The sequence below is a fragment of the Sapajus apella genome, unplaced genomic scaffold, assembly GCF_009761245.1.
Source record: "Sapajus apella isolate SASKATOON/1434 unplaced genomic scaffold, GSC_monkey_1.0 scaffold117, whole genome shotgun sequence".
NCBI lineage: Eukaryota > Metazoa > Chordata > Mammalia > Primates > Cebidae > Sapajus > Sapajus apella.
This window is the reverse complement of record NW_022437057.1, coordinates 1911787-1937578: the sequence shown is the minus strand read 5'-3', so window position 1 is coordinate 1937578 and position 25792 is coordinate 1911787. Positions and strand designations below refer to the sequence as shown.

Below are 25792 nucleotides of genomic sequence, written 5' to 3'. Positions count from 1 at the left end.
TATATATACACATATATACACACATATATGTATACATGTATATTATATTATATACACACATATATGTATACATGTATACATATATGTGTGTATATATTATATACATATACATATAGCCTTAATGTATTACGTATCTCGATAAGAGTCTTAGGTGGCACCCCCTTTAAATTTTGCATCTGAGATAAATAACTAACTCAGCTCACCTTAGTCCTGGCCCACCTTGTGCAGTTATCTAACTCTTCCATGCCTCAGTTTCCCCATCCGTGAAATGGGAGAAATAACAGCACCTCCCTGACAATGTAAATAAACTAATATATGTGTAAAGCTTCAATCAGAGCTCAGCAGATGCTGGTTAAGGATTGTGTGTCATTATGAGGACCGTCATGCCAGGCACATAGAGCACACAGTTCACACAGGACAACATATAAAAGCCACAATAGCTACGGCATGCCTAAGCGTTAGTTCAGACCTCTTGTAATCATCACATCAAACAAGATTTTGCCATAATTCTCCAAGAAATACAATGTAACTTCGTGCTTCTTCTTGTCCCACAATCGTGTGTTTCCAATGTAATCTCACAGCTGTTTTATGAAAGATAAAAAGTTCTTCACTCCAATCATCCAGCATTCTTGCAAATCCCCATTCACTGCTGGCCATGATTACATCTCACCTCTTCCTGCAAGCTCTCCGCCGCTCGGGGATCCCTGTCCAGACCTGAGTTCCAAATGTGTCTCAGTCATCTGTCAACACGCCCTTCATTGCCTGCTTTCCTCTCACATTCAGTCTAATTCACAGAAGACATTTACACAAATGTTCTTCCCGCTACTTAGGTCTCCTGCCAGTGCGAAAATCTAAAAGTAATGCTCAGGCAGTCCTGCCTCGCCCCATACTTACACCTGTTAACTCAGTCATCCATCTTTCAATCCTTCATTCGATTTGTTACATTGTCTGCCTGTGCTAGCTTGCTTTAAAATACAGCTTAATCACTTTGGGAGGCCGAGGAGGTGGATCACCTGAGGTCAGGAGTTCGAGACCAGCCTGGCCAACGTGGTAAAACCCCATCTCTGCTAAAAATACAAAAATCAGCTGGGTGTGGTCATGGGCGCCTGTAATCCCAGCTACTCTGGAGGGTGAGGCAGGAGAATCGCTTGAACCCAGGAGGCAGAGGTTGCAGTGAGCCGAGATCACGCCACTGTGCTCCAGCCTGGGTGGCAGAGTGAGACTCCATCTCAAAAAAATAAAAATAAATAAATAAAATACAGCTTAATGATTAATCTTTCTCTTATTAAATTGTTCTTTTTCCCTTCTTACTCTAACATATTCTTTTTCTTCCATTTTCCATGCCTTTTCTACTTGCTTTCCATTCTGTATCTTGATGTTCTATGCCTGATTCTATTCTCTGGTCTCCTGGCCTGTTCAAATCAAAGCAACACATATTGATCTCCATTTCCATTTAGGACTTCCCAATTATCCCCTGTTCCATTTAATGCATCCATTTGTAAAGCCTGTATCTTCGTGGATCCACTTTCCTTTTGATTAACTTCCCAATGAGGGCCATTGCCACAGCCACAGTCACTGCCGCCCCTGGCTCCAGGCCCAGGCAGCTCCTCTACTTCGGCCTTCGGCCCCAGCTCCTCCCGCACACCCCAGTGCCTGCAGGAGCCTTCACATCTGTCCTTAACTCTGCTGGGAAAAGAAGACGGCCCTGGGGCAGCCAGACACCAGTGAACAGAGGGACCTCTAGACCCTGGCATCCGAAGCAGACATGCCACAGCTTCTCAACCACAATAAAAGTACATTTATCGATTTCCTCTTGGGTCCAAGATCCATTTAGAAGTATGCTTTTGATGTTGTTGTTTTCCATTTCTCAGTCGTTGTCTTTTTTTTTTTTTTTTTTTTTTTTGCTCTTTAACTTAAACTGTGGCATTCATGTCTTGATTTCATTGCTTTGTGGTCAATGGACATGGACAATATACTTTCTGTCCTTTGTATTTAATTTGACTTTTCTTAGTGGCTTCAGATAGCGTTCATCTTTGCACTTGGTCCACAGGTGTCATAAAGATTTATTCTTTACTTGCAAAGTACAAAATTGAATGTGTGCCCCTTAACTCCACCTTATAGCTCCAGTGGTAACAGCCACCATCCACTGAGGGCTTGCTGTGTACGTGCATCTGTGCTGAGCCCTTTCCATGAATTTCTCTCATTCAGTCCCCAAGACCCTGCAAGAAATGTCTTTTGTGATCCTCTTTTTACTGATAAGGAAACTAAGGCTCAGAGAGGTTCAATAACTTGTCGACAGTCACATAACCAGAGACGTGGGGCTGGGATTTCAATTTAGCTCCGATTCCTAAGCTTGGGCTAGTTTATAATTAAAGTCTTCCATATCAGGGGCTCTTCACTTGAGATTCATGGAGCTCATGGGGGTGTCATAAACATCCCAGTTGCGTGCAAAAGACTAACAGACCTGCAGATGTACATTGGGCAGAGGAGGCTCCATTGAGCTCATTCACTGCTCTAAATGGCCAAGAACATTGCTCCATGTTTGGATTCATTTCTTGTTTATTCGATCTAGCAAAGAATAGGATGGAAGTTTACACATCCCTCCCCTCTTGGCTTTATTTCCATGTCTTTCTTCTGCTTGGTCTATTTTGTACTGTTTTTCAGCACATAGAGGCCTGTGACTGACTCCCAGCCTGGCTGGAAGCAGAAGACCAGCTACCAGCTCTTGGGCCAGGGCTGCTTTCTCTTTCTCTCTCTCTCTTTTTTTTTGAGCTGGAGTTTTGCTCGTCATACAGCACAATGTAAATGACACCTCCTTCTCGGCATAAAATGACTCTTCTGAACTAAATAACTATGTTTTGGAATCCAGGTGTAGCCCTTGCTGGCTGTTGCCTTGGGCCACACAGTTCCTTTCTCGGAAGCTTGGCTCTCTAGTAAGTTCTCCCATTCCTTAGGCTGGGCGCGGTGGTTCACGCCTGTAATCCCAGCACTTTGGGAGGCCGAGGCGCGTGGATCACGAGGTCAAGAGATCGAGACCATCCTGGTCAACATGGTGAAACCCCGTCTCTACTAAAAATACAAAAAATTAGCTGGGCATGGTGGCGCGTGCCTGTAATCCCAGCTACTCAGGGGGCTGAGGCAGGAGAATTGCCCGAACCCAGGAGGCGGAGGTTGCGGTGAGCCGAGATCGCACCATTGCACTCCAGCCTGGGTAACAAGGGTGAAACCCCATCTTACAAAAAAAAAAAAAAAAAAAGCTCTCCCATTCCTGACATTAAGGCCCTGGTCAGACTTAGCAGAAACCATCTAAGCCCATGAGGCCAGATACATGTGTCTACACCTAAGTTCCTGTTTCCTCCCAGCAGAAATATCTTCTCTCCCCAAATTCAACTAGGGAGCTGGCTCCAGGCTTCTTTACACCTGGGAGATTTGAAGCAAGACTCTTCCTTCTTAAACCTGGGCCCCCTGAGGAGAGCAGGATTTGAAGAAGAAAGTAAAGAAAGAAGCAGTCCTGGCTGAGTGCCTATAATCCCAGCACTTTGGGAGGCCGAGGCGGGCGAATTGCCTGAGATCAGAGTTCATGACCAGCCTGGCCAACATGGTAAAACCCCATCTCTACTAAAAATACAAAAATTAGTCAGGTGTGGTGGCAGGAGCCTATAATCTCAGCTACTGGGAAGGCTGAGGCAGGAGAATCACTTGAACCTGGGAGGCAGAGGTTGCAATAAGCCAAGATTATGCCATTGCACTCCAGCCTGGACGACAAGAGCAAAACTCCATCTCAAAAAAAAAAAGAGAAAGAGAGAAAGAGAAAGCAGTCCTGGCACCAAGAGCTGGTAGCTGGTCTTCTGCTTCCAGCCAGGCTGTGCCACTCCATCCTGAACACACACAGCTTCACAGAATAGCAACGTCAGATGAGGACACTGTGAAGGAGAGAAAACAGAGCCAAAAAAAGACCACTCCTTAATCATGCCCTGCAGACACAAAAACAAAGACCCTGGCAATGCCCTAAACAGCATGTATTCCCCTCCCGCCCAAGCTGAGCAATAGGGCTCTTCCCCCCCCGACACCCCCACCCCGCCTCCTAGATAAAAAGTATTACCAGACTCTGAATTACCCCTGCTTCCTGACAGCAGCCCATCCAGAGCAAAAGTCCGCCTCTTTGACTCCTCTCCCAAACCCCCTAACACAGCCCAAGATCTAACAAGCCCCTCCTGACGGTTCAGGGTTTCTGTGTGTTTGAAAGACGGTGGCAAGGCTGGAGTACACATTTGGCACACAGAAGGTGCTCAATCAAAATGGTTGCCATTTACATGAGGGGGCGGGACAGGAAGAGAAATCAGACAGAAAGCTCAAACAAGTTTATTTCAGGGAAGATAAAATAGTACTTATCAATAATTCAAAACCTCAGACCTACTGTTATCTAGCAGTAGCTTGAATGAGGAGGAAATTAACTACTAGTGCTTCCAAAATAACAAAACAATAAGAATAAGAATTTCTAGACAGGTGGCTCAGAGCTGTAATCCCAGCATTTTAGGAGGTCGAGGCGGGTGAATCACTTGAGGCCAGGAGTTCGAGACCAGCCTGGCCAACAAGGTGAAACCCTGTCTCTACTAAAAATACAAAAAAATTTAGCCAGGCATGGTGGCATATGCCTGTGATCCCAGCTACTCAAGAGGCTGAAGCAGGAGAATCACTTGAACCCACCAGGTGGAGGCTGCAGTGAGCCGAGGTTGCACCACTGCAGCATTGCCTGAGCAACAGAGCAAGACTCTGGCTCAAAAAAAGAAAAAAGAAAAAAAAAATCACAACGTCTCTTTCTCCTCTTGACCCTTACTTGGGCGCTGACTGTGTGCTCTCCACTCTCTATGCCTCATCTCTAATCCTCCCCAGAACCCAGCAGGTGAAGTAATCATTTGAGGGTTTTAATGGGTACAAAATGAAAAGAACCTTGTTCTAGAATTTCCATAAAGATGGAGTAAGCATGTTTTTCCCTCTTCTTCCCACTAAATACAAAAACAAGCCTAAACGTTTGATATAAAACAAACATAAGACGACTCTGGAAGGTGAAGAGAAGGCAGGCCAGCTGGGATGCGAGGGCCCACGTTAACAGCACGGCGGTGAGCTCCCTGGGTTGTGTTGTTTTGCTTCACATAGCTCATACTGAATACTAGGCAAGCCAGCAACCCAGAAATGTCAACGGGTAGCCTGAAGAAGCCCCAAGAAGAGCCCACGCTCTCTAACTAGAAGATCAGGCAAGGAGCAGCTTGGCAAGACAGGAAATGTTTAGATAATAACCACTCTGCTCCAGCCCAGCTCCACAGAAAACACTGCCCATGCCAGCAAAGGCCAAGGGGAGGGGCTGGATTTCTGCCCTGGCCAAGCCGTAGCAAGCCTCCTCCACTTCACCTCCAGGGTGGTGTTGGAGAGATCCAGAAGGAAGCTGGTGGTCCTGAGGCCTCCTCCACTGAGTCAGTGGAGACGACGCGGGGAGCCTGGACTCCAGCCCACCCTTGTTTCTGCCCCCTGCTGGGGCGGTGTCAGAAGAGCCCTGTTCAGAGTCAGGACTTTTACCACCACTCTGCAATGATAAGACCACCCCACATACACAGCGGCAGTGGAGGCCACATGGGAGACTGGAATTCCCACCCCTGCCCAGCAGTAACAAGAAGCCCCCTGCATCAGGCAGAAACATAAGCCAAGTAGAAAACCTGGACTTCCACCCTCACTGGGCAGTAACGAGGAAGACGCCCCCTATCTCCTCTACAACAATGTCAGAAAATCCTGCTGAAACCTAAGATTTAAGTAAGATCCAGAGTCTTATGATACCCAAAATGGTCACGTTTCAATCAAAAGTCACTTATCAGACTGGGCACAGTGGCTCACACCTGTAATCCCAGCACTTTGGGAGGCCAAGGCAGGTGGATCATTGAGGTCAGAAGTTCGAGATCAGCTTGGCCAACATGGTGAAACCCCATCTCTACTAAATAAAATAAATTAGTCAGTCATGGCGGTGCACGGCTGTAGTCCCTCCCACCTACTCAGGAGGCGGAGGCAGGAGAATCACTTGAACCCAGGAGGTGGAAGTTGCAGCAAGCTAAGATTGCATCACTGCACTCCAGCCTGGGGGACAGAGCAAGACTCTGTCTCAAAAATTCGCCATGTATGGTGGCGCATGCCTGTAATCCCAGCTACTTGGGAGGCTGAGACAGGTTGATAATTCAACCTCTGAACCTGGGAGTCAGAGGTTGCCATGAACTGAGATCACGCCACTGCCCTCCAGCCTGGGCAACCAAGTGAGACTCTGTCTCAAAAAAAAAAAAAAATCACTTATCATACCAAGAATCGGAAAGATCTTAAATAAAATGAGAAAAGACAGTCATCAAGATGACACAGATTTTTGAATTATCTAACAGGGATTTTAAAGCAGAAATCACAAAAATGTTTCAACAAACAATTAAGAACACATTTAAAATGAAGGATAAAATGGAAAGTCTCAGCAAAAAAAATTGAAGATATAAAGAACCAAGTAAAAATTTGGGAACTAAAAAAGTACAATAACCAAAATTAAGAACTGAATGGATATCTCAACACCAGAATGGATATAATAAAGGAAAGGATTAGTAAATGATGATGGAACAACAGGGAAAAAATAAATTGGGAAAAACATGAACAGAGTGTCAGGTACACGTGCAATTGTACGAGAAGATCAAACACTCATATTATTGGAGTTCTGGAGGGAAAGGAGGAAGAAAATGAAAGGAAATGAAAGGGTAAAGAGGGTGGTGCTGAAAAAGGATTTGAAAATGTTCCAACTTTGGCTAAAAAAAGTCTACAGATTTAGGAAATTGAGAAAACCCCAAATAGGATCAATTCAAAGAAATCCACAAAAAGACACAACATGGTCAAATTTCTGAAAGCTAAAGACAAAGTCTTAAACGCAGCCAAAGAGAAGCAACACACTACCAATGGCGGCAGGTGGGGGAGGAGGAATTCAAATGACAACTTATTTATCACCAGATACCACGGAGACTGGAAAGAAGTGGCAAACATTTTTCAGATGCCAAAACTGCCGACCTAGAATTGTAAATCCAGCAAAAAAAAAAAAAAAAAAAAAAAAAAAAATCCTTCAGGATTGAAGGAGAAATCAAGACATTCTCAGATGAAGGAATACCAGGAGAATTTGTTGTCAGTAGACCTACCCTAAAAGAATGACTGACTGAAAGAAGTTTTCTAAACATAGGAAATGACAAAAGACAGAATCTTGGAATATCAGGAAGAAAAATGAAAGCATGGAAACAGCAAATATATGGGTAAATACAATACGCTTTCCTTCCTCTCTTGAATAGGAAATGACAAAAGATAGAATCTTGGAACATCAGGAAGAAAAAAAAAGCATGGAAACAGCAAATATATGGGTAAATACAATAGACTTTCCTTCCTCTCTCGAGTTTTCTGAATTATGCTTGACTATGAAACAAACTTTATAACACTGTCTAATATGATTCTCGATGTATGAAGAGGAAATATTTAAATATTATAAACGGAAGGAGAGAGGACATAAAGGGAGATAATGTTTCTATACTTCATTTGAACTCATAAAATGTTGACACCAGTAGACACTGATAAGCTTTGAATATATAATACATAGAGCAACCACTAAAATATGCTAATCAAAATTATACACTCAAAAACATTATAGACATTCTTTTCAACACATGGGGCTGAGACAACTGGATAATCGCATGTAAAAGAATGAAATTGCTCTCTTACTTCATACCACATACAAAATTCATTCATGATGAATCAAATGCCTAAATATAAGGGGTAAAACTATAAAACTCAGAACAAAAAAACAGAAATAAGTTTTTATGACCTTGAATTTGGCAATGGATTCTTAGATCAAACACCAAAAGCAGCAATAAAAGAAGTAGATAAATTGGACTTCATCAAAATTTAAGACTTTTATGCTTCACAGGACACCATTAAGAAAGTGAAAAATCAACTTACAGAATGTGAGAAAATATTTGCAAATCATAATCTGCTAAGAGATTTGTAACTAGAATAAAAAAGAACCCTTACACTCAATACCAAGAAGAAACAATCCAATTCAAAAATGGGCAAAGGGCTGAATAAACCCTTCTCCAAAGAAGGTATATGAATGGCCAGCGAGCACATGAAAAGATGCTCAACATAATTAGTCATTAGGGAAATGCGAATTAAAATCACACTGAGACACCACTTCCTACCCATTAGGATGGCCATATCAAAAAAAAAAAAAAAAAGGAAACAGTAAGTGTTTGCAAGGAAATGGAGAAATTGGAACCCTCGGACATTGCTGGTAGAAATGTCACATGATACATCCACTATGGAAGACTATTTGATGGTCCCTCAATACATTAATGAATGAATGACCACACATGACTCAACAGGTCCGCTCATAAAGAACTGAAAATAGGTATTCAAACTAAACTTAGACACAAATATTCGTAGTGGCACTATTCACAATTGCCAAACGGAAACAACCCAAATGGCCATCAACTTATGAGTGCCTAAACATTCACAGTGTTATATCCACTCAGTGGAATATCACCACACACCTATTACGACAGCTGAAATTTAAAATAGTGGCAATGTCAAATACTGGTGAGGATGTAGAGAAATTTGATTTCTCACACATTGCTAGTAGGAATGGAAAATGGTGTAGCCATTCTGGAAAACAGTTGGCAGTTTCTTAAATAGGTACAAAACTTACCAGACTCTAAAGATATTTCAGTATTTTTGAACTGAAAGATTCTAATGGAAATTGAGACTGAAGAAGTAGTTTAAAATCTGGGGATATTGAGCAGAAATTTCACAAAGACCTTCCCTCTCCTAGGGAGGTGAAGTAGAAGACAGCAAGCTACGGAAATTTACTCCAAGGAAAAAGAGAGTGACATCTGGCTGCGCCCAGCTCACTTTTTGCTCTGACCTGAGCTGCTGCCTGCACCTGAAGACTGAAGGAGCAGAGATGCATTAGGGAGCATGCAGGAAGCAACCAGCGTTGACTCCCACCACTGTTAGCTCTCTGGAAGATCTGTAGCTCTTTCTCCCGGAAGCTTTGTAAGGCCTCCCAGACTCCATCCCCCTTACTAAGGCCCTTTCCTGCCCACTCTCTGGCATCTGTCTCTTTATGCTTCCCCTTACACCCTGCTCTGAAGGTCCACTCCTTGGCCTCTTGCCAAGAGGCATGGCCGGGCACAGAGCCCTCGGAGGGCCCTTGTCTTCGGTCCACATGCTTCCAGGTGGCTCCGGCCCAGCCACGTTCCCAGCACGCACTGGACCCAAAGGAACTGCTGGCACCTTTGCCTGGCCAGATTCTGGAAGTGAGGCCACCGCCTCAGTTCTCTCATTTGTCTGTGGCCTCACGGGGGGACTCCAGCCCGCCATGGCTCCCCGTGTTTTCCAGAGCACAGACAGGATCCAGTGGCTTTGGCTCCACCCACTCCCCTGCCCCCACCCTGCACTGGCGCCCTCCAGGGTCTGTAGCTCAACAAACGAGGGGTGGATTGGGGGACAAAGAAGAAAGTGTCAGTCTCCCTGCTGGCTGACCCCTACTTTCTACAAGCAGTTGTCTTGAAGGCCAACTCCTTTTTGGTCTCCAAGAGGGAAGGAGAGAACCAAGAGAAGAGGAAGAGGACTGTATCACTCCAAAAACTCTCTTCAAAGAAATCCTCGCCTCAGTGACCCTAAGTTTTCTCTGGTGTGACCTGGGGTGATGGTGAACTAAGAGTTACAAGCCTCTTTTACCCCAGGGATTTAATTCTGCTTTAAGCTCTAGGCATACACAGCGTGGGCATATTTATCTGACCAAGTCACTCCTCTCCTTAAAAATCCTGTAAAGTCAGCCAGGCACGATGGCTCACGCTTGTAATCCTAGCACTTTGGGAGGCCAAGGCGGGTGGATTGCCTGAGCTCAGGAGTTTGAGACTAGCCTGGCCAACATGGCAAAACCCGATCGCTATTAAAAATACAAAAAATTCGCCGGGCATGGTGGTGCGTGCCTGTAATCCCAGCTACTCAGGAGGCTAAGACAGGAGAATTGCTTGAACCTGGGAGGTGGAGGTTGCAGTGAGCCAAAATTGTATCACTGCACTCCAGTCTGGGTGACAAAGTGAGACTGTCTCCAGTCTGGATGACAAAGCAAGACTCTGTCTCAAAAAAAAAAAAAAAAAAAAAATCCTCTAAAGGCTTTTCAAGTTAGGATAAAATCCAAAACACTGAATAGAGCCTACTGCCGCTACATCCTTGCCTTATCTTACACCACGCTCCTCCTCTGTGGCCTTCTCACCATTCCTTGAATGGCCACCTCAGGACTTTTGCACATGCTGCTCCCTTGATCTGCCACTCAGTCCCACAATTAGGTCAGTCACACCCATCAGTTCTCAACTTAAGCATGACTTTCTCAGGGCAGCCAGCAGGCTGGACTGGCCTCCTACCACTTCACAGCACCCATCACAGGCTGTGAACATAAATTTATAAACAGCCAGGGACATACGTCCATGAACTCTGCAGCCAGACTGCTTCGGTTCAAATCCTGGTTCTGCCACTTAACAGCTTTCATGAATCATTGAATCTCTCTGTATTTCATTTCCTTGTCTGCAAAGTGGGAACAAAAATAGTACCTATCTGATAGCCTTGTTGTGAGGATTGTAGAGGTTTAGAAATATGTAAAAGGGCAGGTGCAACATAGTATCTGTTTAAATAAGCAATTAAGTCTGGGTGCAGTGGCTTATGTCTGTAATCCCAACACTTTGGATCACTCGAGACCAAGAGTTTAAGACCAGCCTGGTGACACAGAACCTGTTTCTAAAAACTAAAATAAATAAGCAAATAAATAAAAATGCATATATGACACTAATGGTAGGTTATATAGTAAAATAAATAAAAAGGCTGGAAGATATTTTTTAATATCCCCCAATCATCAAAAAAAAGCTAACATTGGTGTCCCCAGGCAAGGAATCCTAATTGGTGACCAAAGAACTCAGGACCAGTTTTACACAGGAAGCATTTGCCAATCTGAGCAGCTGAGAGGCTGAATTGCCTTTTTGTTAGCCTCAAAGTGCTAGGTGAGCACAATTTAGAATTAGGGACCGTCAAGGAATGAGATCTTAGTAAACCACCTCCTCCTTTTGGGCTGGGACTCTGGCAGGCTGCCTTCTGGAAATAAGGGTAAATCAGAAAGAAGCCAGCCATGGATTAGACTGCAGTTTGGTTTTATAGCATCAACCCTGAAACTTAGGCCATTGGGTCCCCAAACCCTTTCTGAGGGAAGATAATGTCATTAGGCCTCAAACTATTTCAATAAATGCTTTTTCAATAAAGTATCCAGAAAAAAAAAGATAGAAAAAGATAAGACAAAATGAATTAGAAATAGCAGAAACAACAGACATTAGAAACAGACCTACAGAATTCCAGTAGTTGGAATTCTCAGAAAAACTGTGAAACAGTGTATTTTATCAACTTCAATATGCCATTAATTATAAGAGACAGCATCATTTCATGTTCCATCAAAAAAGAAAAACAGGCTGCCCATCAGCCACATTAGTCTCTCATTGCTTTGAAATTTATTTTATCCATGGCAAGAGATTTGACAAATTCTCCTACCTCCAGTTGCACAGCTTGGTGAATGATGGGCAATCTTTTGCATGGCTTCAGTATCAAAACATAATACAAGGTTTCCAGCCAAAATGGAATAACAGGGTCTAGATGTACCCTCCCTTCTGAAATAACTAAAAACTGAGACAAAATATAAACAATAATAGTCAAGACATTAGATTTCAGAAAATAAAGGTCAATGACTCAGAAGGACAAGAAATAAATGAGGGGAGCCCTGTGGTTGTCCAACCACAGCACAGTCTGGGGAAACCCTGGCAGCCTCCCTGAGTTATAAAGAAGAGGCTGGGAGTCCAGGGAAAGTCAAGGCAATAAGAGTTTTCAGGGCACAGAGCTGAGGAGGAGAAAGATTCACATGTGCACAAGGAAAGGACTCAATGCCAGGGAAAGAACTGCCTTTGAAGATTACAGCCAAAAGCTCAAAAAGCTCACACGTGGCTGGGAATAGTGCTTCTTTCCAATGGTAAGAATGGTAAGGTCATAACCCATAACTTACAGGGCATCAGCCAGATTTCTAAGAAGGATCTTGCCTCAGTAGTGGGGAAAAGTTAACCCTAGATGAAATGCAGCTCTCATGGCCTAAATATGTAGAGGAGATCTGAAAGCATCAAGCCATTTCTAAATAGCTTTACTGCATTCCAGAACAAAGCTCGAAAATATTTATATGATTATAAAAATATCCAGCACCCAACAAGGTAAAATTCAGCATATCTAGAATCCAGCCGCATCTCAGCATCTCCATGGCTCGTACCTGGTCTGGGCCACCATCACCTCTCAGCTGGACCATTGCAGTAACCTCCCAGCAGGCCACCCCCTTCTATGCTTGCCTCTAGCAATCAGGATAGGACGCAATAGGCAGAAGTAAAAAATAATATCAAAAGCCCAGTCACTCAGCCAACAAAGGTTTTGCTCTCACTTTTCGGCGCAGGTCTGCAGAGGCGCTCTGTTCCTCATTGTCCCTACAGGACCCAGACTGACACCATCTGGAGCACTGCCAGGTGCAAAATAGAGGCAAAGTTGCCCATCGGGTCCTCCTGCCTGAAGGGGAAGAACTTTGCTTCTCTTCACATTTCAATGGCCAGGCAAGTCACAGGACCCACTCAGAGTGGTAGGGGGTAGAAGACTACGATCCAAGCCCATGCCCAGGAGAGCTGGCATCTATCCTTCTAGACAGAGCCAGCTCCCCAAAACAGAAGTTGGGTCATCCTGCTCCTCTCGCTCCCATTCCCTGAGTCAAAGCCAATGCTCCCATGATCCCTGCAACGCTCCACGTGCCCTGGTGTCCTGGTGCCTCTCTGTCCCCACATGTCCTGCTTCTCTTTCCTTTTCTCACTCCACTCCAGCCACATTGACCTCCTTTTCCTTCCTCAGACCTGCCAGCCACACTCCCACCTTTGAGCCTTTGCACTGACTGCTCCTGCCTTCTGGAAGGCTCTTCCCCCAGGCACCTGCACGGGCTCCCTCCCTTACCTCCTCCTAGTCGTTACTCAAATGTCACCTTCCCTGAAGACCTCCCACCCTATTTTAAGCTGCCTCCTATTGTCCCCACCCCAGCCGCCCCGTCCCCCTTATCTCTGCATCGTGTTTCTTGCGTTCATAGCGGTATTATGTTCATCACCTTCTAACAGGCTGTTCAGTTTCCTTAGGTATATTTGTTGCTTATTGCCTGACTTCCCTGCTAGAATGTGAGTGCCACAAGAAAATGAATCTTCACCTGTGTAGTTCACTGATGTATCCCAAGCAGCTCACAGCACAGTGCCTGGCACGCGGCAGGCGCTCTGTCAAGACTTGTCGACCTGGTGAACATATTAACTAGGCTCCCTGCGCTTTTGGATCATGTTATGAAGCACTTTCTAGATTAGGAAAGGCTGAATCATAATCTTTATAGTCAACAGAACAAACACGGGGTAACAAAGCAGTTAGATTCCCCAGGGAATGCGAGGCATGGGAAGCACTGGGGAGCAATTATTAAACATTAACTGTTGCTCCTTACGGGAGGCGGTGCCTTGGCGGCCATGGCAGGCTGCCACCTTGTGGCTAAAAAGGGAAATGCACCCAAGCAGCTCAAAGGTAGGTAACCTCCATCTTTCAAGCACCCTTAGTCTCTCTGCAGGTATCTCCAGGCTTCTGTGAACAAGATGAGAGTCATCAGGCTTGGAGGCCTCAGACACCGCTGGAGTATGTGCCCATTGACATAAAACATAACTCAGAACTCTTTTGTGATCAACATGATCTTTCATATGTGCACACGTCCATCTATCCATTCATTCACCCATCCATCCATTCAACAAAGATTTGCTGAGCACACCAGGGGCCAGATACTGTGGGACAGAAGGGTCCCTGCCCTTCTTGTGGAAAACATAGCCATACACATATTCAACAACTATTCACTAAGAGCCTGCTGGCATGGTGCTGGCATTGGGTGATAAAAATTAATGAGACAGACTGGACTGCCTTCAAGGGAAGTTCCAGTTGGGAGAGAAACAAGAAAAGGAGGCTGGGCATAGTGGCTCATGCCTGTAATCCCAGCACTTTGGGAGATTGAGGCGGGCAGATCGTGAGGTCAGGAGATTGAGACCATCCTGGCCAACATGGTGAAACCCCATCTCTACTAAAAATACAAAAATTCACTGGACGTGATGGCACATGCCTGTAATACCAGCTACTTGGGAGGCCAAGGCAGGAGAATCGCTTGAACCCCGGAGGCGGAGGTTGCGGTGAGCTGAGGTCGCAACACTGCACTCCAGCCTGATGACAGAGTGAGGCTCCGTCAAAAAAAGAAAGAAAGAAGGATGACAACAGCAATAAGTACTGTGAAGGAAACACACAGGGAGGTGGGGAAGCTACTTTAGGGAAGGCCTCAGAAGAGGTGACATTTAAAGGAAAGTTTGAAAGATTGAGAGTTGGGGGAACAGCATTCCAGGAGGAGAGAACAGCATGTGCAAAGAGATGTGTGTTTTAAGAATGGAGAGTAATCCCAGGTGTGAGCCTTTGGGAGGCTGAGGCAGGTGGATCACCTGAGGTCAGGAGTTCGAGACCAGCCCGCCAACATGGCAAAACCCCATCTCTACTAAAAATACAAAAATTAGCCAAGCGTGGTGGTGGGCACCTGTAGTCCCAGTTCAGGAGGCTGAGGCAGGAGAATTGCTTGAACCTGGAAGGCAGAGGTTGCAGTGAGCCAAGGTTGTGCCACTGCACTCCAGCCTGGGCAACAGAGTGATACTCAGTCTAAAAAAAAAAAAAAAAAAAAAAGCAGAATGGAGAGGTCAGAGTGGCTACAGGGGAGTGTGCTGGGGAGCAGGATGTTATGAGGTCAACAGGTCACCAGAGGCCAGATTCTCTAGGGCATTGGGGGTTGGGGTTGGGTGTGAGGACCTTCTCTTTATTCTAAGTGCAATGGGAAGTCACTGGAGCATTCTCAACAAAGGTGGGGTGGGGGTGGGGAATAGGATCTGACTTGCCTTTTCAAAAGACCCATCTGGCTAGTGATAAAGGTCAGCTTAGAGGACAGGGACTGGTGTCTTCCTAGTTTTGTATCCACTCCCACCTACATCATGAGGAGAGTGGACAACAGCCCCTGTCCTCAAGGGAAATTCTGCTTCAATGAAAAGAACATAAGTCAAGCAGCCAGACAGATCTGAGCCCAAATCCCAGCTCCACAATTTTCCTGTGCTACAACCATGGGCAACTTCTCTAAGCTTCAATTTTCTCACTGAAATGGGAAAAATACTATGTGCTCTGCAGACTTCTTGGGCATATTAGATACAGAAACTGACATAAACTATGTGGTGCCGTATTCAGTGATTGGTTAGTGCTCAAGGAAAGTTACATTACAACCCACACTTCCCTTTGCAAAGTGGGGAAAAGAGAGAGAGATGCACAATTTATAAATGCAAAGTAGGTACACGTGACAGGAGTACTGAATGCACCAGCCACGGAAACCTTAATGCCAGCCTAAAGCTCATGAGCATGTGTGAGTGGTAGGAGCCAGTGAGGGTTTCTGAGCAGGGGAGGATCCACAGAGCTTCCCTTTAGGAAGATACAATTGGCAGCCAGGAAAGAGGGAGAAGATGGGACAGAGGCAGCTGAGTTCTCTTTCTCCCTGTCCTGAGCTATAACATCACTCGACCTCCTCCCACCCCCAAGGCTCTTCTGCCCTGCAACCCAGGCACCTGGAATTTTGCCACAAGGTCTGCTTTCTTATAGCCTGTGGTCTATTTCACAGAACCTCGTGTGCCAGGCCACTGAGCATTAGAAAGCACAGCCACATTAGTTATGACCACCCTGCAATGCCAGCCAATCAGACAGCAGTCACGGAGGGAATCTCTTTCCATGGCCAACTTCTTCCCGGAGGCTGTGGATGGAGAGAGGAAAAGGAGCAGGCCTCAGCTCCCTGGGCCTGGCTATCTGTCCTGGGGACTTGGGATTTGGGAGAAGCGCAGCCTGCCAGCCAGGCAGACAGCGAAATCACGAAAAGAGCAGAAGCTGATTCAGGTCGATGGACTCAATGCCCCTTGAACGAATCACAGAGAAACCTGCCACGTGGAACTCCGCGGTCGATTTTCTATGGTCTACAGCTCTCGAGCCTGAAAAATGCACTTCTAGAACAGGAATTTGGAGGAATGAAGTCAGCTAAGGTGGAAGATACACCTTCTTTTCTACCCTCTACACTCCACACCTCAATCAGGGGAAGTGCCAGGGCTCCCAGAGCAGTGTGATACAGGGAAATGGTGTGCAGAGTTCTGGGGAATGGGCAGGGGGACAGCAAGCCCAGCCCTGGAGGCTCGGTTGATGTCTCCGAGGACTTAGGTCAGAGTTCATGAGATGGAGATGAGTTCATTCAGCCCACAGCATGTCTTTGGGGCCTCTCTTTGCTAATTCTATGCCAAGGGTGGGGGATTTGAGACAATTAAGGCCATTCCAGCTCCTTGGGAGCTTGGAGTCTGGCAAAGGAGTTGGATATTCAGAAAACAATCACAGCCCAGAATGACAGCTGGGACGAGGCACAGTGGCAGCGGGGGTGGGGGAAGACAGTTACGTTCCTGGGAGTCAGGGCTTCCCAGAGGAAGCGATGCCAGTGACATTCAGTATGGGCTTTGAAGGCCAGTGAGAGTTCACCAGCAGACAAGGTGGGAAAATGAGCTGCACATGGCAAGGCATGTTGGTGACGTTACTAGAAAGGGTCCTGATTAAGACCCCAAGGGAGGGCTCTGGACCTCATGCAAGAAATAATTGTGGGCAAGTCTATAGAGTAAAGTGAAAGCCATTTATTAAGAAAGTAAAGGAGGCCGGGCACGGTGGCTCAAGCCCGTAATCCCAGCACTTTGGGAGGCCAAGGCGGGTGGATCACGAGGTCAAGAGATCGAGACCATCCTGGTCAACATGGTGAAACCCCGTCTCTACCAAAAATACAAAAAATTAGCTGGGCATGGTGGCACGTGCCTGTAATCCCAGCAACTCAGGAGGCTGAGGCAGGAGAATTGCCTGAACCCAGGAGACGGAGGTTGCGGTGAGCCAAGATTGCGCCATTGCACTCCAGCCTGGGTAACAAGAGCGAGACTCCGTCTCAAAAAAAAAAAAGAAAGTAAAGGAATAAAGAATGGCTACTCCATAGGCAGAGTGGCCACAGGGCTGCCAGACTCTCAGTATACTTAGAGTTATTTCTTGATCATGTGCTAAACAAGGGGTGAATTATTCATGAGTTTTCCAGGAAATACGGCAGGGATTTCTGGAACTGAGGGTCCCTCCCCTCTTTAGACCATATAGGGAAACTTCCAGACGTTGCCATGGCATTTGTAGACTGTCATGGCACTGGTGGGAATGTCTCTTAGCATGCCAATGGATTATAACTAATGTATAATGAACAGGGAGGACAACCAGAGATCTCTTTCACTGTCATCTTGGTTTTGGTGGGTTTTGGCCAGCTTCATTATTGCATTCTATTTCATCACATCCTGTGACTAAGAACGCCTTAAACTCCTGCGAATGCAGCCCAGCAGCTCTCAGCCTCATTTTACCCAGCCCCTATACAAGTTGGACTCACTCTGGTTCAAACACCTCTGCCAGTGGAAAAAAATGGAATCTATTTTCTTCTAGAGATGACAAGTGATGTCTACTTTTGGGACACAGAGAAAGGGAGGTGAACCTGGACACACAGCCAGGGGATAGAGAGAGGGTCCAGATGAGAAAAGAGCGAATGCAGTTGAGAGCAGCACTGAGATTAAAATCCGCTTTGAGATTTGGATGGGTAAAGATATCCATCCAAAATAAATACGGATGCAGGTTAAAGGGAGATGTTTAGTTGTCAGTTTGGTCAGTAGCAAAATAATAAAAAATGCATGGGGCTTTAAACATGTGATCTAATTTAGATGCTCTCAGAACAAGCCTACAGGTCTTATCCCCATCTTACAGATAAAGAGACTGGGGCACAGAGAGGTCAAGTGGCTTGCCCAAGATCACACACTTGGCAAGTGGCTGAGCAAGCACTGGACACCGATTCCCAGCTGAACACAGTCTGGAGTCAGGCTGGCTCCAGGTGCCTGCTCCAGACCAGCTTCGTGGCCTTAGACTCTTTCACTTCACTCAGATTCCGTTTCCCATCAGCAAATGAAAAGGATGGCATCCAACTTGCAGGGCTAGTATCATAATTAAGATCGTGTATATAAAGCACCATAACCCAGGACTAGCCCCATCAGCAAACCTCAAGGAATATAACTGCAGTGACAACCCATTCTTAGGATTTGAATTCCAAGTGGGATTTCTCTTCCATTCGCGTTCTCCCTTAGGTTTGGGCTCCCTGATGAACTTGAATTTGCAGAAGTGTTCTGCGTTTGTAACAAGGAACTAGTCCAGCTCCAGTGAACTGTAGTGACCATCTGGGTTGAGATTTTTCTCAGCAGATAATCTTCAGCTCTCCCAAGCAGAGCCTAAATGGAGCTTTCCAGTCCAAACAGCCAGCCTAAACTGCATCACTAGCTCACAATTCAGTTCTCCAAAAACGATGGTGGCCACTCAGAAAAGCCCAAGGTGTCGAGGAGGTAAATGGGAGCTATAGAGAGGCAAGAAGAAAAAAACCAATAACCTAATTTTAAAATGGGCAGGGGACTTGATAGGCACTTCTCCAAAGCAGATATACAAATGGCCGACAGGCATATGAAAAGATGCTCACTATCACTAATCATTAGAGAAATGTAAATCGAAACCACCGTGAGATTCCATTTCATATCCATTAGAATAGTTATTATCAAAAACAAAGGAATGAATAAACAAATAAAAACAGGCCGGGCCCAGTGGCTCAAACATGTAAGCCCACCACTTTGGGAGGCCAAGGCAGGAAAATCACTTGAGGCCAGGAGTCCAAAATCAGCCTGGTCAACATAGTGAGATGCTGTCTCTCCAAAAGAAAAATTTAAAAATTAGCCAGATGTGGTGGTGGGTACTTATAGTCCCAGGTATCAGGGAGGCTGAAGCAGACGATTCCTTGAGCCCAGGAGATAGAGGCCACAGTGAGCCATGATCAAATCACTGTACTCCAGCCTGGGTGACAGAATGAGACCCTGTCTCTTAAAAAACAAATCAAGGCTGGGCACGGTGGCTCGTGGCTGTAATCCCAGCACTTTGGGAAGCTGAGGTGGGTAGATAACCTGAGGTCAGGAGTTCAAGACCAGCCTGACCAATATGGTGAAACCCCATCTCTACTAAAAACACAAAAATTAGCCAGGCATGGTGGGTGCCTATAGTCCCAGCTACTCAGGAGGCTGAGACAGGAGAACTGCTTGAACTTGGGGGGCGGGGGTTACAGTGAGCTGAGATTACGCCACTGCACTCCAGCATGGGAGACAGAGTGAGACTGTGTTAAACAAAAAAAAACGAAAACAGAAAAAACACATAATAACAAGTGTTGGCAAGGATATGGAGAAATTGGAAACTTCGTGCATTGCTGAGGAAATGTAAAATGGCACAGCCCCTGTGGGAGACAGTTAGGGACTCCTCAAGAAAAAAATTAAACATAGAATTACCATATAATCCAGCAATTCCATTTCTTGGTATATCCACAGAAGAATTGAAAGCAGGGACTTGAACAGATATTCTTATACCAATGTTCACAGCAGCATTATTCAGAATAGCCAAAAGATGAAAACAACCCAAGTGACTATTGACAGACGGATAATGAAAAAGTGCCATATATGTATATATATATATATACATGTATAATGGAATATTATTCAGCCATAAAAAGGAAGAAAATTCTGATACATGCTATGTGGGAAGTAGAAAAGTTCCTTTTTAAAGTTTCCTTTCTTGCTAACTTTGTTATAAGCCCTATCCTATGTAGCCGTTAGACATGCCATGCTTACAGGTACATAGTACATTCTATGTCCTTGTACTTTAACCAAGATATCTGTGCTGGACGTGCTCACAGGCATGTCCCAACTCTCCACTGCTTTTACCTGTTTAGAATAGTTTTAAGTTGTTAGCCAATCGGGTTTTAGTTTACATTGTGAGGTCTGGCTCCAGCCAGTAGAGATCAGACACAGCAGTAAGGACGACCCCAAATGCATAAGGGATGAATTTGTGTGTTTTCCTTGGTTCATTGTACTCTCACGGCAAGATGGCTAGTGAGGGTACCCTTCCTGCAGTCCAAGAAGTGAAAATTGCCTTGCTGAAAGATCCTTTGTCAAGGTGCTAATTTTAATTTGCAGCACTGAGCATCTACTTCCAACATCTATTTCCAAGATGCTACAACATGGATGAAACTTGAGGACATTATGCTAAGTGAGATGAGCCAGACAAAAAATAAAAAAAAAAAAAAAAAAAACCACTGTGTGATTCCACTCACATGAAGTACCTAGAGTAGTCAGATTCATAGAGATGGAAAGAATGATGGTTGCCAAGGCCTGGAGAAGGTGGTGGAGAGTCAGTGCTTAATAGGGACAGAACTCAAGTTTACAAAGATGAAAAGGTTCTGGAGAGGGATAGTGGTGATGGTCACACAACAACATGAGTGTACTTAATACCACTGAACTGTATGCTTTAAAAATGGTTGAATTGTTAAATTTTATGTTACGTATTTTTTACTACAATCAAAAAGACAAAGGAAAGATATGGAAAGATGCAGGGACAGCAACTTCTGCTGCAGGTGGTTGTGGAGGGAACTTTGTCTTCCCCAAGCCAGGCCTGCCAGGGCAGAAGAGATGGGCATACTCTGCCACTCAGGGTGTGGCTGGAAGCAGGTCTCTTTGCTTCTCTGGAAAAAGGAAGCTGGCTGATTCACAGATGGCCTCTAGCTTTTGCTTTATTAGGAAGGCTTGTCTCCTAATAAGGCAATGAACGAGGTAGCAGGGACAGAAAAGCAGACCTTCACTTCTTTGGACATTTCCAATGAGACCTTAGGACCCTTAGACTTGGGAACTGTACTTCAGAAGAATGTGCCTTACAGGAATTTTATCAGTGAGGGTCCTGGCACCAAACAGATGCCACCCTCAAGCTGGGTCCATGAAGACAGTTTAGTAAAGGGTCAATGTATACAGGTGTGGGTGGGGCTAAGGGAGAGACCAGGATGGCGCAGTACTCAGGGCTTGCAACAGCAAGATTGTCACAGTCCTGAGCAGAAAAGTGGCTTCAGGAACCCTGAGAGAGACCACATGAGGAAGGGCACCTTTGGTAAAAACCACCAGGGAGGAGGGGCTTGGGGATTAAATACCCAGACCTCCCTCTCTCCTGCCCTCAATCTCCTCCCAGGGCCTCCCACCCGCCAAACCCAACAGGAAGACCAGGACAGTGAAATCCACACAGGCCAGCCTCTGGGGCCCAGGCAGGATGGTAAAGTCTGGCAAGGAAGTCAGAGGAGCAAATGGAGGGGCGGATCCAAAGTGAATCAGCACCAAATCATCCATGTGGCCTGGCCAGGGTAGCTGAGAGCAGTCCTCCCCTGGATAAGCCCACCCTCTTCCAAATGCTGATCCGGGACCGAAGTGGGGAAGAACTCTGTCGTGGCATGGAGGAGAGTCATCGGTTTGTTGAAAAGAGCCCCCTTACTGGCTGTGAGAACACGGGCTAGGGGCCTAAACCTCCAGTCCATGCATTACATATTCATTTATCCATTCATTCAGCCAACATCTTCTGAAAGTGACTCAGTGCCCAGCCAGTGCTAGGAGGCACTAGATGAAGAAACAAGGAGCTGCCCCAGCCACGGCAGCTTCAACGAGTGAGATCCACCTGGAGCCGGGCAGCGATGGGCTCCATCCACCTACTCCCCGACTCTAGCGGCCGCCTTCTGCCGCGACCTCTGTAAAATGGGTCAACCACCTTTTCCTCCTAGAGTCGGCCTGAGGATGCAAAGACAACATTTCTGAAAAGCAGGGCCCGCGGCACCTGATGAGCAGTAAATGCTCTGCAACTGAGAACGTACGGCCTTGCTATCAAGCACCCAGGTGCCCCTCACACATCGTCACCACCCTTCTACCCCGTTTTGTTGCTTTCATCGCAATTACATTTTACCTACGTGCATTTGTTGCAGTTTTTCTCTCCCTCACTCCCCATGTCCCGGACTGTGAGCCTGGGCGAACCTGGTCACTGGCCCCTTGCTCTTCCTGAATCATCAGGGCTTGGGGTGGATTTAGGATTGCCAGCACTCCTAACATGGACTGCACTGCGGAATGGCTTACTGGCAGGCAGTACTACTAGGCCCATATTATAGATGAAGAGACCCAGCCCAGAGAGGTTAAGCAACTCACCTAAGGGCACAGAGTGGAAAAGCGGCAGAGCCGGGATTCGAACCCGGGAGTCCGTCTCTCCAATCTGGCCGTGGCGGCGGCTGCCTGAGCAAGCCTGCGGAATTGAATCCGCACGTCAGTCAATGAGCGGGCGGTGGGTGCAGGCCCGTCCCCTCCCCCGGCGCGGCGGCTCAGCACCCGGACAAAGGCCGGGCGGGGGCCGAGCGGGGGCCGGACGTGGCTGGCGGGGTCCGCGCGCGGGGGGCGGGGGCCTGGGCCGGGCCCTTTAAGGGGGGCGGGCCGGCGGCGCGGGGGGCGGTGCGGGGGGCGGGCCGGGGGCGGGCGGCGGCGGCGGGGCCGGGCTGGAGTGCGCGCCGAGCGAAGGGCGGCGGCAGCGGCGGCGGCGGCTCGTGCTCTGTCCGGGTGGCGATCGCGCTCGGCTCCAGGCTCCCGGCCCGCGGCGGCGCGCCCCCAGTGCTCCCCGCACCCCGCGTCCCCCGCACCCGCACTCGGCCCGCGGCGGGCGGAGGAGCGGCCATGCCGCCGCGGCGCAGCATCGTGGAGGTGAAGGTGCTGGACGTGCAGAAGCGGCGGGTGCCCAACAAGCATTATGTGAGTGCGGCGCGGCCCCCACGCCCCCTCGAGCCCGCGTCCCGCCGGGGGCGACCGAGGGCCCCCGGCTCGGAAAACTTCTGCCTCCAGCGCTTCCCGTCCCCTCCTCCCCGGCTCTCCCCTCGGCCCTGCAGCGGCGCTGCCCGGGTCCCTCCCGACTCCTCCCCACTGCCTCCCCTCCCCGCTTTTGCCGCGTTCTCCTCCTCCATCCCTTCCTCCCGCCTCGCCCCCCTACTCGCCTCTCTGCGGCTCCTCTACCCTTTCTGTCTCCTCCGTGCCCCCCACCCTACTCCCGTCCTGCTCATGAGTGGAAAAGTCTGGCCCCAGCCGGTGAGGGGGCAGAGACAGAAAGCGGGTGAGAGAGAAGCGCCTGTTCCCAGGCCGCCCGCCCTGCCACTCCTTGTCCAGAGGCGCGCAGACCTGCAGGGCCCAGCCACAGGTAGCCCCTCTAGGGATCGCCGAGTTTGACTCCGTTCTTTTGCAAGAGCCAGCCTGGGCAATGGAGATCTCTCGGCATGGATCATTTGAGTGGCTGCACCTTTAAAGGGTTAAAAACATCCCCTGCCCCCTCTCTCCAGGAACTTCTGTTAAAAAATGTATGAAAGTTTTCTCCTGGCATCTCCCTCTGGAACATGGGAATCTTGTTTGGAGCTGGCAAGGACTTGAGAAAATGGGACAGTAGCGTTGTTCTGCAGATGAAAAGGCTGAGGCTCAGAGGTTGCAGGTCCTAGAACACAGAGCTGCATTCGGGCTTCCCTCCCTCTAGAAGGGGGGCCTGGGACTGACAGTGACCTGCAGGTGGAAAGTGGCTTCCGCAGCAACCTAGGGGACACGTCTGCAGATTCAGGAGGCCCTGGGACCACCTCTTCAGGTTCTGGGTGGAGATAAAGGGGATGTGGGGTGATGGGCCCACATGAGGCCTTGGGGAGGGCCTCATTACAGCAGGAAGGGGGCTATAGTGTCTCTGGCGGTGAGAAGTGGGCAGTGGCTGAGCCTGGCTGCAGAGAAGTTAACCAGGAAGGGAAAAAGAGTAAGAGGGAGGGAAAAAATCCTAACAAAGAAGTATAGAACAATGAATAGAAAAGGGCGTTGGCTGGCTAAATTAAGCTCCTTGACCTCCCTGGAAGTCGTCTTCAAATCATTTTTTTTAAAGAACTAATTCTTACACAGTAGATCTACATGCCTTCCATGAATAGCCTGTGAAATTCTGAAAGGAGATAGCCGGGAACCCACTCCATGCTCTCCATAAGAAACGGTGTGATGTGTGATTCTGTATTGTTATTGGCTGGGCAGCCAGTTGTTCAGCCCTTAGCCAGGCGGTGGGAAGCTATTTCCTGGACCTGTGGCATCTTTAAATAGAGTGAGGTTTCCCTTGATTCCAGAGCTGAGCTAAATTGTCTTTTTTTTTTTCTTCCTTTTTTGATTTTTTGTTAACTGTTTTCAAATGCTGCCAAATCTTAGTTTCTTGTTTGAGCCTGTTAGTGCGTAACTGAGTTTGCCTCTTGGGCATGAAGACAGATTTCACCAACATGGCAACAGGAGGAAGTCTGGAATTCTCCATGCCACCTCCCACCAGGTCTGTGAGCTGGCAAAATGAGAATAGATACTGCCACTGAGGCCCGGCCATCGCGGTCTACTCACCCTTCCTGGCCACTCCATATCAGGCTTGAGGATCTTAAGCCCATTTGACAGATGAGGAAACCAGGGCTCAGCAGAGTGAGGTCCCACGCCAAAGGTCACAGTCAGGAGCCAAGGAGGGATGTAGATCCAGGTCTGTTGGATGCCGAAAAGACCACACCACTTCCCAGATCCAGTACCCCCATAATTTGAGCAAAGTCCTCTGAAAAACTGGGAAATCTCTCATATCATTAGTGAAAGCCTGGAAGCTTTTCATTCTCTGCTCTGTCAGCTCCATCGCTGCCAGTTTTTTGAAGATTTTGCAGCTTTGAGAAGCATCTTTTGAAGCTTTCAGCCACTTTTTAGGAGCCCCATAGAAACTTGTTTAGGAGACAAGTTTCTATGTTAAAACGTAGATTGGGGATCAGATCTTGGCTTCCCAGCTGGTAGCTGTGTCGCCTCTCAGCCTCAGTTTTTCATCTGTGTAATGGGGATGGTATTGTCCATTTCCTGGGGGAGCAGCCACGTGGCAGGGGTGGAGTTCCCTAACCATTAGCTCCCTTCCTGCCTGTCCCGAGGTATCTTGTCACTGATTGGGAGCATGCCAAAGTCACATGCTGGGGGGACTCACCAAGACCTTGTTTTTCTGCAAGTGGGTTTAGTCACTCATGTGATTCAAGGGGCCTTCTCCCTTCTAGTCCAGCCTTCTGGGTTCATCAGATGAGGAGGGGCGATGGGCTGAACTGAAGCCCGAGTCATCCACAGGAACTTTACTGCCATGATGGCAGGGGGGCCGCACCCAACAGAAATGGATGCCTGTGGCGGGCGACCACCACTGCTGTTCCCAAGCTCCACCCCAGCCCCACACACACTCTGGAAAGAGCGGGCATGAAGGCAGCTATTGGCGGGCCTGGACTTTGACTCCCATTTGGTATCCCTCTTTCTGAAGCCACCCTGGAGAGACAGCATCAGCTGGGGAGTTGAACGGTCCTACTGTGTGACCTTGGACTAGTTGGTTTGCCTCTCTAAGCTCTAGCTTCTGTGTAAATACTGCTGTATCCCTCAAGGGCAGAGTTTCTCAGCCTCAACAGTTTTGCCATCGTGGGCTGGTCATTCCTTGTTATAGGGCTGTCCTGTGGATTGTAGGGTGTTTAGCAGATCCCTGGTGTCTACCCACTAGTCATCCCTCTTCC

The 25792-nt window shown here is 47.3% G+C and overlaps 1 protein-coding gene and 1 long non-coding RNA gene across 3 annotated transcripts in view; one reads left to right on the top strand and one right to left on the bottom strand.

Moving 5' to 3' along the window:
* Window positions 1–5749: 5749 nt before the first annotated feature.
* LOC116538102 lies at window positions 5750–22631 on the bottom strand. The gene is made up of 3 exons (XR_004263504.1): window positions 22392–22631; window positions 17607–18703; window positions 5750–5761 (listed from the first exon to the last, which is right to left on the bottom strand). It is a non-coding gene; the product is annotated as an uncharacterized LOC116538102 (long non-coding RNA).
* Window positions 22632–22742: 111 nt separating this feature from the next.
* SH3PXD2B (SH3 and PX domains 2B) overlaps window positions 22743–25792 on the top strand; it is a 115634-nt gene continuing 112584 nt past the window's right edge. For both annotated transcript variants that reach the window (XM_032260354.1, XM_032260353.1), the window contains exon 1: window positions 22743–22982. In XM_032260354.1, coding sequence (XP_032116245.1) covers window positions 22908–22982 — 75 coding nt within the window. In that variant the 5' untranslated portion in view covers window positions 22743–22907. The remainder of the gene's footprint in view (window positions 22983–25792) is intronic.